Source organism: Gossypium arboreum, chromosome 2 (genome assembly GCF_025698485.1).
Source record: "Gossypium arboreum isolate Shixiya-1 chromosome 2, ASM2569848v2, whole genome shotgun sequence".
Taxonomy (NCBI): Eukaryota; Viridiplantae; Streptophyta; class Magnoliopsida; order Malvales; family Malvaceae; genus Gossypium; species Gossypium arboreum.
The window spans coordinates 846,346-867,347 of record NC_069071.1 but is presented as its reverse complement, the minus strand read 5'-3'; the positions used below and the strand labels follow the sequence as shown (position 1 = coordinate 867,347).

General features: G+C 28.5%; 1 protein-coding gene and 1 non-coding gene across 2 annotated transcripts; both read left to right on the top strand.

Moving 5' to 3' along the window:
* Positions 1 to 13,362: 13,362 nt before the first annotated feature.
* LOC108459307 (U-box domain-containing protein 5) lies at positions 13,363 to 18,647 on the top strand. The gene is made up of 6 exons (XM_017758667.2): positions 13,363 to 13,863; positions 14,383 to 14,464; positions 14,657 to 14,842; positions 15,512 to 15,619; positions 16,356 to 17,515; positions 17,597 to 18,647. The coding sequence occupies exons 2-6, from the start codon at positions 14,402 to 14,404 to the stop codon at positions 18,354 to 18,356; spliced, it is 2,277 nt and encodes a 758-aa protein (XP_017614156.1). The 5' UTR covers positions 13,363 to 13,863; positions 14,383 to 14,401; the 3' UTR covers positions 18,357 to 18,647.
* Positions 18,648 to 19,819: 1,172 nt separating this feature from the next.
* On the top strand, positions 19,820 to 19,893 carry TRNAN-GUU (transfer RNA asparagine (anticodon GUU)). Its single transcript has one exon. It is a non-coding gene; the product is annotated as a tRNA-Asn (tRNA).
* Positions 19,894 to 21,002: the final 1,109 nt, after the last annotated feature.

The window sequence follows — 21,002 nt, the reverse complement described above, 5'->3', positions numbered from 1 at the left end:
GAGAATTCACACTCATGGTTATAACATTTAACATCCAAACTAATGGCTAAACTGGCGAAAATGCCTAATTAATATAATAGGGATACTTTATGGATTTAATTAAAAATGTTATAACATTTAGTGACCAATTTAAAATCTAAATAATATTGTGGATCAGTTGAATAAATATTGCCAGCAAGACCATTATAAACAAAAAGAAATTGGGTTTTGAGCCTTGGGGCTTAGTACCCATTCGAGCCTCCTAAAATTGGCCACAACAGCCTATTTGGGTTCACTATGGTCTAAAGTTCAAATATTTCGTTTTTTCTTCAAGGGAATAATAAATTTGATACACAAATAGAAAAAAAAAATTATTTCGGATCAATAAATATAATTATTTGTGTACATAATAAGTATCGTAAAACGGTTTCATGTTAACCAGAGGCTAAATTAAAAATATTTTACGAGAGAATAGAATTGATTAAACTTAAAATTATATAATCAGTAGAAGAATTAAATTATAATTTTACAATTTTACAGGACTAGAATTGAATTATAATTTTTTGATAAATAAAAATATTATATATTATTTTACAATTTTATAGTCTGTAGAAGAATTAAACTATAATTTTACAATTTTTAAAGGGACTAGAATTGAATTATAAATTTTTGATAAATTAAAATATTATTTATTATTTTACAATTTTACAATCTGTAGAAGAATTAAACTATAATTTTACAATTTTAAAGGGACTAGAATTGAATTATAATTTTTTGATAAATTAAAATATTATATATTATTATATTAATAAAAATTATAATTTTTAAACAACTATATTTAATTTATTAAGATGTTAATAAATTTATAAAATTTAAATAAAAATTAAAACCTTATATATATAATTCTACTAAATCAAAATTTAATTTTAAATATTTTCTTAAATAAAGTTGAAGCAGCCTGTATTTCTTTTTAAAGAAAAACTATAAAAAATAAAAAAATGGTACAACAGCTTGTTTCTAAGGTCTAGTTCATGGATGTCAACTTTTCACCCACTTATATATATAGAGATAGAATGTCAGATGCCATATTATATTATAGATAGAATGTCAGTGGTCGAATTAAATTATATATTTTTACGATAATAAAAATATAATTTTATAATTATTAATTTAAAATTTTATAATTATAAAAAATTATATAGAAAAATTTTCATTTTAGTCTACTAACTCCACCACTAATATATATATTACAGATAGAATATCATATACAACATGTTATGTTTTGAATGATTTTTTATGTCAAAGTTGGAGGATTAAATAAAGTATCATACTTGTGTATATAATATGAATAATCAACTGTCTAAGAAAATGAATATGTTGGAATTAGTGAAGGGTTTATGTCATATAGCCTAAGAAGAAAAACATAATATTTAATAATAATAAAATATTTAGTTTATTGGGTCTTACTCGATTAATATCGACATTATTGTTAGTATAAAAGAATTTTGAACGTATTAAAGTGTGTTTATTCCCTTATTTAAGATTTTCACAAAATATCGAAATAGAAAAATTACAAACTACTCAGTTGCAAAGCGAGTTGTAACTATAACATCAACAGATATTAACTAAGACAAAGTCAACGGGGAGGCAAGGGACTTGACCCCGGGCCAAATTGAAAAATATCATTAATAGTTTTTCAAGTATATATTAATTTAAGTCCTTCAATCATTTGAATAAATGGAAAATTTGTAATTTTGACCTCTCATACAAATTAAACTCCTTTTATAATAAAATTTTAAAATTTTATCTTAAACTATAAATAAAATTTTTGACTTCGTCCCTATAAATAAGTCTTATGCAATTAACCCGAATCAAAAAGTTTTAGATGTTAAATTAGTGGTCAAACACTTGCCATGCAGATAGGTTTTGTTGCAAGTATCAATCGACATCCTTGTCCTAAACAACGTGAAATAGCCTGTCTCATTTATTACGTTCTACTATTTTTATCCTTGTCCCACTTGCCATGCAGGTAGGTTTTTACATTTTTTGTTGCAATTGTTTTTTTCTAATATCTTAAATTAGAATTATTTATTGGTCGGGTTGGAGTTTGACAAAATTTTAGGTCTAATTAGAACTAATAAGTGGATTTAAAATTGTCGAAATTTAGTCCGGATAAAAATTTTAAAACTCGATCGAGCCCAGTTCATTTATATTAATTTTTTATATAATTTTATAAAAATATAATACATAAAAATACTAAAATATTAAAATAAATGTTTCTCAACAAATTGAAAATAAATTTAAAAATTATACTTAAATAACACTAACTATGTGCTACTTAACAAGCAAATGTCTCTAAAATAGTAGCAAAATTAATAATAAAATAAAAGTTATACAATATTCAAATAATAACAACAAAATAATTGCAACACAATAGTAAAATGACAGCAAAACATTGAAAAAATAGCAGAAAAACAATAAGAAAACAACAATTTTTTTTTCTTTTTGCAAATTTAGGCCAAGCCAAAAAACATTACTCGAGGTCTGGACTGTTTTCTAAATGAGTTTTATTTTTTGTCTAGATTCAAAATTCTTCGTTCTCACCTCACTTTTTTTTAAATTTTTTAAATGATATTTTATAATATGTTATTTTTAGAAAATTAATTGAATATATATTATAAAAACATTTGAACACAATAAATTATAATTATATATAGAAAATATTTGTAAAATTAAAATATACTATAAATTATTAAAAATTAATTAAAAAAATATGATTACAAAATTAATATAGAAGTGTTTTAGTAAAGAGACGTATTTTACCTAAAATAAAATTATATCTTTGTCCAATGTTGCTTAGATTCAAGTTTTAGATGGGTTAATTAATGGTTAAGTAATTTTGCCTTGTCAAAATATTATGTAGATTATTAGAGTTGTGTGATCGAATCTCGTTTAATTCGACTTGAAAAGTTCGAGGTGCAACTCACTTATTAAAGAAATAAAATAAAAGACAAAACTTGATATAGCTGAAAACCTCTTGTATTGTTATTTTTCCACTTTAGTAAATTTTTCTTTCTCTACTTGTGATTTTTCCAATAAGAATTTTTCACGTAAAATCTAAGTATTTTTTTTTACGATCATTTCTATTGTAATTAAGGTTAGCAATCATCCCCAAACCCTTTTCATTTACTTTGACTTTGGATACTTATAGTTTGATCAATGTCAACCTATGGTAGAAATTTTCATATTATGCACCCAGTCCCTTTATTCTTTGAATTTTAATTTCAAGAATTCGGTCTTTATACTTGTCTAATATAAAATTAAAGTTTAGTTGATAGCGTCGTTAAAATAATTTTTTTTTAAAAATGATCACTCACAATCATAATGATTAACAATTAAAATTTTATCTATCTAAGTCACTATAGCCAAAAATTAAATATTACAAAATACAACTCGAATATAACCCACTTTCAACTAGATTAACTCCGGCAAGACTCTAATAAGGCGAGATTTAAGCCGATATAAATCTAGACAGCTCACACATGATTTGTGGAGGTGAGACTCAAATTCAGGCACTTGAATGTCACATATTCAAATTTAACAGAAATACATTAAAGTATTTTCAATGTGATTTTAATTTTGAATCTAACGAATAAATGAACTAATTAAATTTATGGAATTAAAAGTAGAGAGCTTAATTTCAAAACTCTAAAAATATAAGGATTGAGGGAAAAATTAAACCAATTAAATTGGACCAAAAGTACATATATATATATATATATATTATGAGATTACATCAAAGAATTTTAGTCTCACTTATTTACTTAATTGACATCATGAAAACATCATTGACCTGATGTATAATTTTTCCATTATTTTAATTAATGGTATGACTTGAGAATGGTTTTACGCTTTCAAACTTACAAAATAGTTTATGGTAGTATTTTACTCTTTCAAACTTACAAATAATTTTTCATTGTGCTCTAAAAAAGGGTTACTATAACTTTTAATCCCTAATTTTCCAATCAAGTTTGCTTTGGTACCTGTACTTTTTCTTTTAGTCCAATCGCTACCTAAAGTTGGCAATTAGGTCCATTTTGGTCATTGAACTTAGATTCCATCAAAATTTGATGATGTGACATTTTGAGATGACTTAATATATTATTTGGTACCAGAGTTTGAGACTTTTTTCTAATGTGGTACTAATGTTGCTTTTTGGTCCAATTTGATACCTGTATTTGATAAAAGTTATATATTTTGGTATCAAAATGTGACAATACTAAGTTTTAGTGTTCGATTAGAGTTTTAGGGTTGATTTGATGGAAGTTAATGGCTAATATCAATAGGTTTGAATTTTTATAATTTTTAATAGAATAAATCTTTAAATGTGAGTTTATTTAATTTTGTGTTTAATTTATAATATACAATCCAATTAGTGTGATTTAATTCAGGTTTTAAGGTTGATTTGATGAAATCTAAATGTTAATATTATTAGTTAATTATATATTTTCATCAAATCAACTCTAAAACTCAAATTTAACGCTAAAAAATTAACATCATTACATTTGAGTATCAAAATATATAATTTTTGTCAAATATGAGTACCGGATTGGACCAAAAAATAACACAAGAACCACATCAGAAAAAGTGCCAAACTCGGGTACTAAATCAAGCTTTTATATTTGTCAAGTTTAGGTACAAAAAAATAGACTTAGTTGTTAAGTTCAAATATCGAAATAGACAAAAAAGAAGAAGTACAAATACTAAAGTGACCTAATTGTAGAGTTCATGGACTAAAAGTTATATTAACCCAAGAATCTTTAAGAACTTTATAGATAAGTTATTCCAAAATATTTATAATTATATATAAAATTAATAGATATATATATAAACTAAAGCATCATTTTTTTTTATGCTTTTGCTTTTGCTTTTGTATGGGCCAATGACAAAATTTATTTTATGCTGGGATGTTGCATCAATTGGAAATTGACAGGTTTTTAAATTTTTAAATGATATTTTATAATATGTTATTTTTAGAAAATTAATTGAATATATATTATAAAAACATTTGAACACAATAAATTATAATTATATATAGAAAATATTTGTAAAATTAAAATATACTATAAATTATTAAAAATTAATTAAAAAAATATGATTACAAAATTAATATAGAAGTGTTTTAGTAAAGAGACGTATTTTACCTAAAATAAAATTATATCTTTGTCCAATGTTGCTTAGATTCAAGTTTTAGATGGGTTAATTAATGGTTAAGTAATTTTGCCTTGTCAAAATATTATGTAGATTATTAGAGTTGTGTGATCTGAATCTCGTTTAATTCGACTTGAAAAGTTCGAGGTGCAACTCACTTATTAAAGAAATAAAATAAAAAGACAAAACTTGATATAGCTGAAAACCTCTTGTATTGTTATTTTTTCCACTTTAGTAAATTTTTCTTTCTCTACTTGTGATTTTTTCCAATAAGAATTTTTCACGTAAAATCTAAGTATTTTTTTTTTTACGATCATTTCTATTGTAATTAAGGTTAGCAATCATCCCCAAACCCTTTTCATTTACTTTGACTTTGGATACTTATAGTTTGATCAATGTCAACCTATGGTAGAAATTTTCATATTATGCACCCAGTCCCTTTATTCTTTGAATTTTAATTTCAAGAATTCGGTCTTTATACTTGTCTAATATAAAAATTAAAGTTTAGTTGATAGCGTCGTTAAAATAATTTTTTTTTTTAAAAAATGATCACTCACAATCATAATGATTAACAATTAAAAATTTTATCTATCTAAGTCACTATAGCCAAAAAATTAAATATTACAAAATACAACTCGAATATAACCCACTTTCAACTAGATTAACTCCGGGCAAGACTCTAATAAGGCGAGATTTAAGCCAGATATAAATCTAGACAGCTCACACATGATTTGTGGAGGGTGAGACTCAAATTCAGGCACTTGAATGTCACATATTCAAATTTAACAGAAATACATTAAAGTATTTTCAATGTGATTTTAATTTTGAATCTAACGAATAAATGAACTAATTAAATTTATGGAATTAAAAGTAGAGAGCTTAATTTCAAAACTCTAAAAATATAAGGATTGAGGAAAAATTAAACCAATTAAATTGGACCAAAAGTACATATATATATATATATATATTATGAGATTACATCAAAGAATTTTAGTCTCACTTATTTACTTAATTGACATCATGAAAACATCATTGACCTGATGTATAATTTTTCCATTATTTTAATTAATGGTATGACTTGAGAATGGTTTTACGCTTTCAAACTTACAAAATAGTTTATGGTAGTATTTTACTCTTTCAAACTTACAAATAATTTTTCATTGTGCTCTAAAAAAGGGTTACTATAACTTTTAATCCCTAATTTTCCAATCAAGTTTGCTTTGGTACCTGTACTTTTTCTTTTAGTCCAATCGCTACCTAAAGTTGGCAATTAGGTCCATTTTGGTCATTGAACTTAGATTCCATCAAAATTTGATGATGTGACATTTTGAGATGACTTAATATATTATTTGGTACCAGAGTTTGAGACTTTTTTCTAATGTGGTACTAATGTTGCTTTTTGGTCCAATTTGATACCTGTATTTGATAAAAGTTATATATTTTGGTATCAAAATGTGACAATACTAAGTTTTAGTGTTCGATTAGAGTTTTAGGGTTGATTTGATGGAAGTTAATGGCTAATATCAATAGGTTTGAATTTTTATAATTTTTAATAGAATAAATCTTTAAATGTGAGTTTATTTAATTTTGTGTTTAATTTATAATATACAATCCAATTAGTGTGATTTAATTCAGGTTTTAAGGTTGATTTGATGAAATCTAAATGTTAATATTATTAGTTAATTATATATTTTCATCAAATCAACTCTAAAACTCAAATTTAACGCTAAAAATTAACATCATTACATTTGAGTATCAAAATATATAATTTTGTCAAATATGAGTACGGATTGGACCAAAAATAACACAAGAACCACATCAGAAAAAGTGCCAAACTCGGTACTAAATCAAGCTTTTATATTTGTCAAGTTTAGGTACAAAAAAATAGACTTAGTTGTTAAGTTCAAATATCGAAATAGACAAAAAAAGAAGAAGTACAAATACTAAAGTGACCTAATTGTAGAGTTCATGGACTAAAAGTTATATTAACCCAAGAATCTTTAAGAACTTTATAGATAAGTTATTCCAAAATATTTATAATTATATATAAAATTAATAGATATATATATAAACTAAAGCATCATTTTTTTTTTTATGCTTTTTGCTTTTGCTTTTTGTATGGGCCAATGACAAAATTTATTTTATGCTGGGATGTTGCATCAATTGGAAATTGACAGGAAAGTCCTTTTCCACGGTTTAATTCATGGGTCGGCTGATCGGACCGGCTCATGATTCGGATTATAATTAGATAAGAATATTTTATCTCGATCGATTTAATTTAAATAATAAAATATTTTATTAAAATTTTTATTTATAACCTAAAAATATTTAAATCCCAACCATGATTCAACCCCGTTGTTAAAAGGGATAATATCCATTTAGCCTCTCTCATAATATAAATCATTCAAATCAATTCTTTTAGTTTTTAAATAAATGAAAAATTTGCATCTTTGGTCCTTCCAATATAATAATGGTAATGTAATTTAAGCATTTTAACAGAAATTTTAACTTTAAACCCTCTAAAATTGTATAATTTTATCTCGACCTCCTAAATAAAATTTCCAACTTCGCCCCTAATTCAACCCGATCTAAAAAAAAATCTAAACTCTTTATTTATTTAGCAAATAACAACCTAGGAATTTTTTATGGCTAAGATTGCTTTTCAATTTCACCTAATCTTCAACTCTTTTTCTCCGTTGCTGTTGATGCTCTATTTTATTAATTACGATAGATTAGGAATTATTTTATTTTCTCGAATATATACAGAAAGATTTCTAATTATTTCCGAAAGAAATTTGTGAAGTATTGTTTATTTGAAGTCGATGAATCTCTCAACAGGTCTAATATTGTGATTAAATCTCTATAGAAAAGAATTATTGAACATTTTGAGAGGTAAATACTCAATGGGCTTTCGTATCCAACTTTTTTCAAAAGAATCAAAAGTCATTATATTTAACGACAGATCATAAGATTAAGTTTCGAAAAGCCTAACTAAAATTTTCAAAAATTTTAGGAGTTTAAAGAGTTTTTTTCTGAAGAAAATTGGTGGTCTAATTTAAATTTTAAGAGTATTGTTTATTTGAAGTCGATGGACCCCTCAACAGGCCCAGCATTGTGATTAAATCTCTATCGAAAAGAAATATCGATCATTTTGAGAGGTAAATACTCAACAGCTTTTGTGTCCAACTTTTCTCAAAATAATCAAAAGTCCTTCAACAATATATAATCAATGGTAGATAATGAGATTAAATTCAAGAGCCTAATTAAAATTTTCAAAAATTTAGGAATTTAAAGAGTTTTTTTAAAGAAAATTGGTGGTATAATTAAAATTTATAAAATTTTGTGAGATTAATAAGAATTTTGAAAAAAAGAAAAAATTAATTAAAATTTTCAAAAAAAGGGCATAATGAAAATTTGAAAAATTTAAGACACTAAATTTTAACTCGTTCGAATTAATTTTTTGAATAATCTGATTATAAATTTTAATCATATCTGTTTTTTTTTTTTACACAATACATAGAACTACACATAACCCTTTCTTAACCTATAAATAGAAGCACTCAAACCCACTCCTTCTGCACTAGTAATAATACCAATGCCAATCAAGCTAAAACTCAATCGACCGTTTGAATTAAAATTTTTAAATTATAATTATTATAATTAAAAACTCAATTATACTTCAAATGAGTTAACTCGGTATATTAAACTCGACTCAACGCGTTTTTAACTTGTGGTTGAAATTAAGCAGCCCATTTTGTTCCCATCTTAATTTAGTAAATGATGTTTAATAGGGCAAAAATATCTCCTATATATTCATATACGAAAATAGACCTAGTTTAGTGCATAAGTTGACAATTTCTAACTTTAGGTTTGAACATGTTGCATTTTTAAAATCAATGCATGGTGTGTTTGATTTTAACATTAACTTTTTTTAAAAACTATGTATAGGATATGGTATTGGTATTATTGACAAAGATTAAAGTTTTGGGTTATTCAATACATAAATTCGATTTCTAACGTACATAACTACCACATGCCTAGTTGTCACATGTGAGTTTTGTTTGATTATATTCCGATTTATAAAAATATGTTTAACTTCAATCACCCAATCCTCTCGAATCAAGAGCAAGCAATCTTAAATGAAAATGCTCAACATATAAAAATTTGCCACCCAATTAAACGAGTAACACCCAACCCCTCCCCATCATAAGTCTTCCTCAACTCCCCAAAATCCGAACACCACTGGCCGTATTAAGGATTACTTCTTTAAATTTATGTGAATATATTTTTTGTCTACTTTGGTTGTAATGATTATGTAAGTGGAATAGTAAAGTGGGTACAAGGATTTTTCTCCATTAAAATGGTCTTTAAAACGTGAGTAAGTTCATAATTTTTTTTATACACGATGTAAGTTTACATTTAGTCATATAAGAATCCAATTTTGTTTTGGTTTTTTATGCCAAAACTTGGTTAATTCATGTGCTTACTTGATTTAAAATCTAAAATCTAATGATAACATTATTAATGATTTTTTAATTTAAATATATGAAAATTTAATTTTAATTCAATTAATAACATTGTTAAAATTTTAAATCAAGCAAGCAGAAGATTAAATTCTAGAAATTAAAAATAGGAGGACTGGATTTCAAAAGTATAAAAGTTACAAGACTAAGAGCATAATTAGACCTAAATTAAAAAGTTGGTCAACGTTTTAATTTCTCGGCGAGGGGCGGGCTTTTCACAATAATGATTAGCTGAAATAAGTGGCACTGAAGCATGGTCCTTTCCCACTCTCAGTAGCAATAATTGAAGATAAATTCAATATATAAAGTGATAAATAAACTAGGTTAAAATATGTTATAAGTATTTATACTTTTCAAAATTTTGAAATTTAGTCTTTTTATTTTTATTTTTATAAATTTAGTCCTTTAACTTTTCAAATTTTAAAATTCAGGTCATACTGTTAGTACTATTAAATTTTTTAGTGTGACATTTTGAAATAATAAAAAAAACCTCACTTGATAGCTATGTAATGTAAAAAAAGATGTTGTAAAGACCTTTAATTTAATAAAAAAATTAGTATTAGTAGGCATACGTGAATTTTAAGATCTAAAAAGTAAAGGGACTAAATTCTAAATTTTCTAAGAGTACAAGGATTTATGGTGTCTTAAAAGTATTTTCGATTTTTCTATTGCGAAGTGTCGTTCACTCGAAGAATCTCTATACATGTCTTATATTATTCCTGATGGAGTTTTGTCTCTTAATTTTATGGAGAGTTCGAGTGCTCGAAGAAACAGCAGGTTCATAGAGTGTGAGCATCTCATCAAATGCTTGACAAGGTGAACCATGAGCAACCCACCAGGCAGGGGCGAAGGTAGAATAAATTTTTAGGGGGCAAAATAAAATTTTAATTTTTTATAGCCTATATTTTTTAAGGGGCCTAAATAACAATTTTCTATTTTAAAGGGGATCAGGGCCCATGCCAGCCCCTTAGATTCGCCTCTACCACCAGGTATGTTTACACTCGGGTTTTTGAAAATTTCAAGAGAAAACCCTACAAAAGGACAATGCCAAACTTGTTAAAGGGTCTATCGGTTCTGGATAAACTTGTTAGAGGCCGAATGAAATTTTAATTTTTTATAGTCTACATCTTTATAATTTTTAAATGATTAAAGCAAAATCTTATAATTTCAAGGAGAAGCGAAGCTTCGGCCTCCAGGATAGTAAATTTTAATTTAATTACTATACAAATTTTGAAGTGTAGATTAATATAATGGTAAAATGATAATTCCGTGGTATTAATTTTTTATTATTTTCTTCTTAAATAAATTAAAACTAGAATTTTTATTTTAAATATACCCTCTTTTTCAAGTTGATTTTGATTTTAGTCTTTTGACCATTAAAAGGAAAGTCTATGCTTATAGATTTCAGTTGAGGCATTTATATTTATTATTTAAAAAACTTATTATATTATAATACCAAATAAAAAAACAGTCGACTCTTAATATTTATATATATTATATGTTATCGGATAAAGAATCAAAGGAAGAACAAATTTTTAAAAATAATTTACACAGAGGAATAAATTAAAAAATAAAATTTAAATTAATGGATTAGGAAACTGTATAAATTCTCTTATTGTAATAAATAATAGTCATTAGCCACCAACTATTTATTTATTCCACTTTTAATTTAACAAAATAAAAAATGGGTAAACTGCAAAAGTGGTCACTTTTGTTTGCCTTAGATTACATTTTAGTGACTTATGTTTGAAATGTTACGTTTTAGTCACTTACGTTATTGTTTTGATACAGAGTGGTCACCCTACTGTTAAACTCTGTTACCTCACTAACGACAGTCCTACGTGTCAGTCCAAATGGGTTTTAAATGTCAACTTGGATGTTCAGATTCTAGGATGAAAATATGTTTTTAATTAAATAAATTTAATTTGGACTACCACGTAAAATATCCAAGTTGACATTTAAAACCCATTTGGACTGCCACGTAGGATCGTCGTTAGGGAGGTAACGGATCTTAACGGTAGAGTGACCATTTCATAACAAAACAATAATGCAAGTGACTAAAATGTAATATGAGGCAAATAAAAATAATTATTTTTGCAGTTTACCTATAAGATATATATGTATATAGAATGTGATGATTAGCTTATTTACTAGAAACATCCTTTTGATTGAATATTAGCTCAATTAGTATGGATATTGTTGTCAATACAAGAGGATGTGGGTTCGAGTCTTGAACAGTATTATCCTCCTATTTATGAATAGAGGAAGAGCTATGGATAGTTGTAGACATTACATCAAAAAAGAGCCATATATATTTAGACCTATAATAATATTCTTAAAAAATCATCCTAAATCAAACTAAAATAAAAAAATTCAGAAAGAAAAATACATTTTATCAAATAAATATTATATTAAAATTTAGGAAGAATACATAGATGTTGTTTATGCTATGTGTGTTTGATATTAGAGCTAAATTTAGAATTTTTTGGGATTTGAAATTAAGTTATATATTTTTTATAGGAGTAAAATGTAATTTCACCATTATATTAATATACAATCTTAAAAAAATCAAATCAAATATTAACTAATGAATTTATGGACTTTATAAGGTCTAAAGAGAAAACTTTCCATTTTAGTTTGTCAAGGCTAAGCTTTTGCCTGCCTTTGCACCCACCCCTGCACTCTACTATAATTTGATCATATTTAATCCATTTAATTTTTTTCGAAACATGTATTTTTAATCACGAGACCAACTATTTTTTATTTGAATTAATAAAAAAATTTGGCTTCGAAATTAAAAATACATGTTTCGAAAATAGGATCGTTTAAAAATACAGGGACCATTTATAAAGTTTGACCTAAAATTTTATACAAATATACGAATATCTCGCACCTTAAGCCGTTCAAGAGAGACTGCAGGTAGAAATGTTCTATACGTAGAAATGTCAGCGTCTCTTTGGTCAACATCACGAGTTAGCTACGTTCCCATCATCGTTGGATTCAATCAAGTGACCCACGATGAAGATCAACGTTAGTAAATCAATCGCAGACGCCACCAGAGAGGCGTGTGGGACAACACGTGTGACTGTTACAAAACGTCTGAAAACTTTTACCTGTCTCAAAAAATCATGGGTAAACTACACCCAAGTCACTAAATTATTAATAAACTTATATTTTGGTTACTAAACTTCAAAAAGTTATAAGTAATCACTAAATTATTCTAAAATTTGTATTTAAGTAACTGAGTTGTTAAGTCTTTTTCTTTTCAGCTAGCAAGCTCTAAGTAATGATTCAAAGATCAGTATGGCTAATCAGTATCTATCGACGAGTAGAAGAACATACATTATATTCCAGTATTTGATGGTCTGTCTCAAAATTGAAAAAGAAAGTTGTTTCATGAAAAAAAACCAACCTGTAAAAAATAAGAGGAAGGAAAATGTCATACAATAACAATTTTAACAGCTCAGTAACCTAATGAAAACATTGAATAGTTTAGTGACCATTTTCTAACATTTTAAAGTTAAGTGACTAAAACATAAACTTACTAATAGTTCAGTGATCTTCGGTGCAATTTAACCTAAAAATTATCAGTGGAGATAGCCAGTTGACGGGTCTTTGTATATATTTTTTTTATTTCTCCCCACAAAAAAAAAATCAAAATTAAGAAACTCTTTTACTTTTAAATATCATTATCGTCTTCTTTGCAAAGGCTTTTTCTTTGTCCAAAAGAAAAAAGAAAAGCAGCTTTATTTACAGCTTTTGATTTGATTTTTTTTGTTGGGTTTTTGGTTTTCTTGTTTGCCTTATCTTTGAAGAGCTCTAAAAAGCTAAATATTTCACTATATTTTGCTGGGTTATTGAAAAAAAAATTTAAAAGCTGTTTTTTTTTTTCTGTAAGCAAGAAGATTATGCAATCGATTTGTTCATCTTTAAAGCTTTACTTGAACTATTGTTTTCTTTTCACTTTAGTCATCTATGGTAGAGCTGCAAGAATTTTGCTTTTTTTGGCTTGAAATTCTCTTCTTTGTAATTTTTTTCGTTTAAATTTGGTTTTGTTTATTTTTTATTTTTTGCTTAAAAATAGAGTCTTTGATTCTACTGGTTCAAGTTCTCTGCACATTTGGGGTTGTTCTATATCTTCACAAGAAAGGTAATTCCCTAATTTGTTCCTCAAATCCCATAATTTTTTTTATCATGATTTAAGTTCAAAATTAGTATCTTTCAAGAAAAATATTGCATCTTCATGCTTCAAATTTGTTATGTTTACCATTTTCTTTTATATCTATCTTCATTGACTGAAAGTTTAGTACAAAGTCTATGAGCTAAAGATGTATAATTAATGCAAAAATCATAGAGTTGGACTTAGAAATGTCACCATATGAATCAATATAGTAAAAGGGTTTTCATCATTATATGGTGGGGTTCAAAGGCCTGGTTGATACATATATATATATATACACATATATCGTATCTTTCTTCATTGACTGAAGTTTAGCACAAAGTCTATGAGCTAAAGATGCATAGTTAATGCAACTCTTTGACCTACACTTAGAAATGTCACCATTAGAATCATATAGAAAAAAAGGGTTTTCAATTTTCATCATTTATAGCTTGTTTGCAGTTTTTGATCTGTTTAATTACTTGACTTGTGTTCTTTGTTTATATATAGTCAGGGATATATATATTGAATGGGGACTGATGCTATTGAAGCAGGGGAGACTCCATTTGACTCCTATCCTAGTTCCTTTAAGGTACTATTTTCGAGTTCGTTTCACTTTTTTTCTGTTCTAACTTGGAATATATTACCGGGAATAAATTACATGCATTTGTTTGTGTGTGTGTGTGTTTTTTTTTTTTTGCTTATATGTTAAGGATCATATCATCATACCATGTTTGTTTTAAGGTGTTTGATCTTCGTCTAATATGGTATGCTTTGATTGTAGGCGCACCACTTGATGTGCACAGAGCTTAGGAAGTTTGTTGATAGAATTTTAAAGATATTTCCGGAGATTGAAGCTGCTCGACCTAGATGTTCCTCGGGAATAAAGGCACTATGCTCATTGAACAATGCACTTGAGAGAGCAAAGTTGCTTCTTCAGTACTGCAACGAATCAAGTAAACTGTATCTGGTGTGTATTTTTGTAGTTATTGCCTTACTGATTATGGAGGAGTTTATTGCTATTTCGGGTTTTTGTTAAAACGAGTATGAGTTTACAATCTGGCTGTTGCAGGACTGTTTCTTTTATAACAATCTGATGGATGAAAGTACTATAGAGGCCATTATATTAGGAGTCAAATTGCATTTTGCCTCCTCTACTCAAAAAAAAGGAAAATTAGTCCCTGCACATTAGATCAAAGATCAAATTAGTCACTTCTTTTAAATTTTTTATCTATTTGTACTGTTAAAAATTGATGCCCCTGACGGAATAACCAGACTTGTGCTGACGTTAAGAGACCAGTTTTTAATAGTAGAAATGGATGAAATTTTTAACAGAAGGATCAATTTGCTCCCTGATCTAACATATAGGGACTAATTTGCCTATTTTTTTGAGTAGAAGGGCCAAAATACAATCTGACTCCTACTATAGGGGCCTCTGTGATACTTTTAACAATCTGATGATATCTTGTAGTCTTCCAAAGAGTTCAATTTTTCATTATTGGCCTCTTTTATAGAAATAGAACCTCCATGGAAATGTTTTGTTGGTGTTTGTGAGCTTAATCGTTTCTCTTTATTTTATTGCTCATTTGATCGATCAAGTTATACCCTTTGGTTGATAGTTCTCCTTAATCACTTTCAGGCAATAACAACAGATGCTATAGTTTCGAGGTGTCAAAAATCAAAGAATTTTTTGGAACAAGGTTTATGCCAAATTCAGAGTATGGTTCCAGTTATGCTTGCTGTCGAGGTTTGTCAAATTACATATCTTATTGTTCTTGTTTCCTATTGTCCCAAGCAAGTGGTCTGAAAATGATCGATCAAATCCCATTTGTTCTTTAATTAGCCTGTCGTTATTTATTGTTGGCAATCTTAGTATAGTGATTGAGGATGGTCCAACATGGCCAATATAACGTTTGGATAACTTGTAAACTCGGACAGGGTTCATATTTTCTTGCTTTTTGTTCCCTTGAAAGTTTACAAATTCATGAAAAGCAACCGTGACTTTTGCATGAAACTAACTCCAATAGGGCCTGGAGCCACCTTACTGCCGAATCAATTATACTTATGTTTTACTTGAGAGGTCCTTCTATTATAGAGACCTGATCAAATTAGTTCCTCTACAATTAAATAAATCAATTTAGTCTTTGTACTATTAAAAAGAATCAAATAAGGCTAAATTGAAATAAACGTTTATTGTTTAACAAAGTTAATATTTTTAAATTTTTTATAGTTCTGTAAATGAAATCTTTTGTTTGAAATTGAACTGCAATTGAAAAAGAAAATTTCAAGACAGTTTTTATATAGTAAATGTTAACTTTGTTACAATTTGGACTTATTTGATTCTTTTTTATGGTATAGGGACTAAATTGATCCAGTCCCTATAATACAAGGACCACCTAGGCACTTTGACCCTTTTGTTTTAGATACCGTTTTTTCCATATATCAAGTTCTTTGATTAAGCTGATAATGGAATGTCTGTGCAGATCTCTCAAATTGTTGATGATCTTCGAGCTGCGTGTTTCGTCCCTGATAAATTCGAAGAAGAGGCTGGGAAGGTTGTTAGAGAATTGCTTCATCAGGGAGCAACAACGTCGGATTCAATGGAACTTGCTGAAACGAGTGCTCTTCAAACGGCAGCATCTCGACTTCATATTAATTCTCCAAAAGCCATCTTGATAGAGAAAAGATCCATTAAGAAGTTGATGGAAAAGATCGCAGATACCGACATACAAAAGAAGAAAATCTTGAAGTATCTTTTGTATCTGTTAAGGAAGTACGGTCACTTGATTATCGGGGAGCAAACAGACAACACGGTTGATCGTAATCAAGGAGCTTTTATGGTTAATAACCCCAGTAGCGATATTGTACCCGATGTGGCATCTCACAAGGAGTATAAGCAGCACGATGTTGAAGCTGATAAGTTAAGCGGATTAATACCACCCGAGGAATTTAAATGCCCTATATCTTTAAGATTGATGTATGATCCTGTTGTTATTGCTTCGGGACAAACATACGAAAGGGTTTGGATCCAAAAGTGGTTCGATGATGGTAACGATACGTGTCCAAAATCCGAAACGAAACTGGCTCATTTGTCATTGACACCAAATACTGTCATGAAGGATCTGATATCAAAATGGTGTGCGAAGCATGGAATCACTATTCAAGACCCTAGCTTGCAGTCAGATGTGCTTCATTTGTTGGAAAATTCTTCCACTTCCGTAGCTAGTTTTGGTAGTTCTATATATGATATGCGCTTCCCGGTTGACATCAGCAATGTATCACTTGGATCTTTAGATACTAGCTATACTTCTGATGGATCACGCAACAAGATTGCAGAGGGGTTAAGTTTGAAACCGGAGCAGGGCAGTGATGATCTTCGCCAATATCAAAATCCTCGCAATGCAAGTAAAATGAATTTGGAGTCTCTATGTAGGCTTCCCGAGCTTGATTGGGAATCACAATACGAAATGGTTGAAGATATGAAAAACCATTTGAAACGTGACGAATTAGCTTGTATGTCCTTGTCATCCAAGAATTTCATCGAACCGTTGATTGAATTTTTGAGCTCTGCTCTTGATATGCACAATATTAGAGCACAAAGAGCCGGATTTCAGTTGTTGTTGACTTATGTGAGCCGACACAGGTAATGAATTCATGCATGTGCTGCATCTGTACCATGATTTACCTTTATTTTTGACATTTTCATTCCTTGGGCTTCATGCAGGAGTGGGATAAGGTACTTAAATGAAGATGCATATAGCCTGCTATCATCGTCTCTCGACTCAGAAGTGACTAAAGAAGTTCTTGACATTATTGAAGTATTGTCCGGCAATAGCGGTTGTTGGTCTAAGATTGCTGCATCTGGTGCTCTTGTTTCCATTTTAAATATTCTCAACTCTAAGATCACAGCATTCCAGGAACGAGTCATTAAAATTTTGCACAATCTGTCCTCGAGCCACGATATTTGTTCCAATTTAGCATCTTCTGAATGGATCCCAAAGTTTGTCCCGTTCCTAGAAGATGCTTCTCTCGCAAGGCACTGCATAGTAGTGCTGAGGAACTTGTGCAACAACCAAGAAGCCCGGGCTTCTATTACTCAAACTCCAGGATGTATTACTTCTATTGCTATGTTAATCGAGACCGGCACTCACGAGGACCAAGAGCATGCACTGGCTATTCTTCTCGCATTGTGCTCGCAACGTGTTGAATATTGTCAGTTAGTAATGGATGAATGCGATATATTCCCTGCCCTTTTCGATGTATCTGTCAACGGGAGTGATAAAGGAAAGGCAAGCGCAATGGAATTGCTACGGTTACTTAGAGATACGAACCATGATGATGATGAACAAGAACATCTTCAATATGACAATGTCATTTCCGAAGATGCCAACAACTATCCCAAAGATAAAAAGTCTCATAAGTCCTTGTTCGGAGTGAAACTATCTATGTTCTCAAGATCCAGTGCACAAAAGAAGAAGAAATGAAATTCGGATTTTCTCATGCTCGGGTTAACAAACATCCTCCCTGGTAAGATTCTTTCCCCTTTTTTGGGACACACTTTGCTTACCAGACTTGAGGAACCGATATCATCGTATTGTAACTAAATGTAGTTAGTTGGTAAATGATTTTGTCCGGCTCAAACAGTACTAATTACCACGATCTAGTTTCTTAGGTTTGATTTATGATTATATATCTTATGTCATATCCTGCTTGTATAATTCTTATGAATGTACAGTTTTCCAGCAAGTGGTTGAATTTCTCTTTGTATCTACAAACCTAGTGATCTGTTTACCTTCTTAGGCATGCATGCATACATACATACATACATACACACGAAATGATATATATATATAATTTTTGTAGTTAAAATGGAGTTCATGTGGTAAAATTACCATGGAGGTCCCTATATTGAAAGTTAGATTGTATTTTGTCATTTTTTACTTAAAATGGACAAACAAGTCTATGAACGTTAGATCAAAGAGTAACTTGATTTTATTAAAAGTTCTATCTATTTTTATTGTTAAGTGTTGACGCAATTAATGGAGCAACTAGACAATAACACTTCGTGTCATGTATAACTCATACTAACATGAAAGGATTAATTCAAGTAAAATAAATGAAATTTTAACAAAAGGAATAGAGAATTTTCTAATAAACGGTGAAATTGATGGATTTTTTTATGTGGAGGAATTAATTCAAGTAACTAAATAGTAATACGTCATCATTAATAATAGAAATTAATGGGATTTTTAATAGGATTAAGCTGTTTTTTTTATCTAATGTACCGAAACTAATTGATCTTTTTCGAGTAGAGGGATAAAATGCAATTCAACTCTTAATATAAAGGTTACCATAATAGTTTTGCCAAGTTCACTCTTATATATAAGTGATATTATGTATATTTTATGTTGTGTTAAACATGGTTGCCTTAAATGAATTGGCATATATCTATAGATATATACATGGATGTCGGTAGGTTACTTCAATGAATTGGCATTGATGACAATAGCCCCAATGGTGGGGTTAGTGAGGATTGAGGAGCCTTAATGTTGATGGCTAAGTATCTAAATTTTGGTGACATGCATACCCCATATAAAGTTAATGGAGGACCTTCAATACACACATTAATTATTCAAGCTATTTGCACTCTTAATTCTTGGATGTTATTGCTAAATCTTATATAGTCCCTAATTTTTCTTTGTCATTACTAGTAACTATAACTAAAGATATTTAGTTCCTTTTTAATAAATTATAAACAGAGTCTGCACATAGAAATTGAACTTGGTATATATACGTGTATATATATAACCTTATATTTTGATCAAAGAGCTTCAAGCTGTATAAGAAGAACACTCAAATAAAACACAAGCATACATGTATATTCATACGTACATATATAGACATCTGAAAAGTACTTATATTTAATAAAGTTGCTGTTTTATCACGTGCTGGAGTAGCTCAGTCGGTTAGAGCGTATGGCTGTTAACCATAAGGTCGGAGGTTCGACCCCTTCCTCTAGCGTTTTAGTCTTTCTGAAACTTTTGGTTTAATTCTGGTTTTACCCCTTTTGGGTTAATTCAGGCTTTAGTCCTTCTGAAATTTGACTTCTTTATATTAATCTGTAATAATTAGGTGATCTAAGAATCTTTTTGTTTAATTATGGTTTGGGTTCTATTTAATAATTTTCTTGTTTAATTATGGTTTTAGTGCTTTTAGGTTTTTTATCCAACTTAGCCCCTAAACTTTTCTTTATCCACATTAGTCTCAGGACTTGACAACTTGTCTCAATTTGATCTTTGAACTTGGATTATATTAAGGTGTGATGACATGCTACTTACTCAAAGTGCCACATCATCACTTGAGATTTAATCTTTTTTATATAAAATCTAAAAAAATACAAGAAAAAATTAGGTGGTGAAATAACACAATCTCATAGTGTTATATCATCACACAATGGAATCCAAATTTGGGGATAAAATTGAAAAACAATTATCAAATTTCAAGACTTATGTAAATAAAAAAGTTTAGGATCTAAACATTGCTTTATCTCTTCTTAAAATAAATTTACTTTTATTTTTAATTAAAATAATTAACGATTTAATTGAGTTGGCGGCACGAGTTAACGGGACACTATTTCAATGGAGCAACGATTAAAATATAGTGAATTTACAAAGTAGAGTATATTATTTTGAGGTGTTTTTATCTTTTTATATAACTTTTTACATCTTTTATAGAAAAAAATACAAAAATATAGTCACAAAATATTTGAACTTTAAACACTATGTTTTCCAACATTTCAACTAAAATTTAATTATTTTTGGGTAAACTACATTAATAGTCACCCAACTATGTTTTTGTTTTTGATTTTAGTCACTCAACTATGAAAAGTTACAAAATGATCATCAACTATTAGTAATTTTCTTTTTTGGTTACTCAACTATGAAATGTTACAAAATGGTCACTCAAGTATTAGCCAAAATTATCTTTTTTGGTCATCCAACTATTTTTATTTTTGGGTGTTTTCATTTCTAGGTTAGTCAGGTGGTAATCAAAAAAAAAAAATTAAGTGATAATTTTGTAAATTTTTATAGTTGGGTGATCAAAAATAAAAAAATGTAGTTGAATGACTA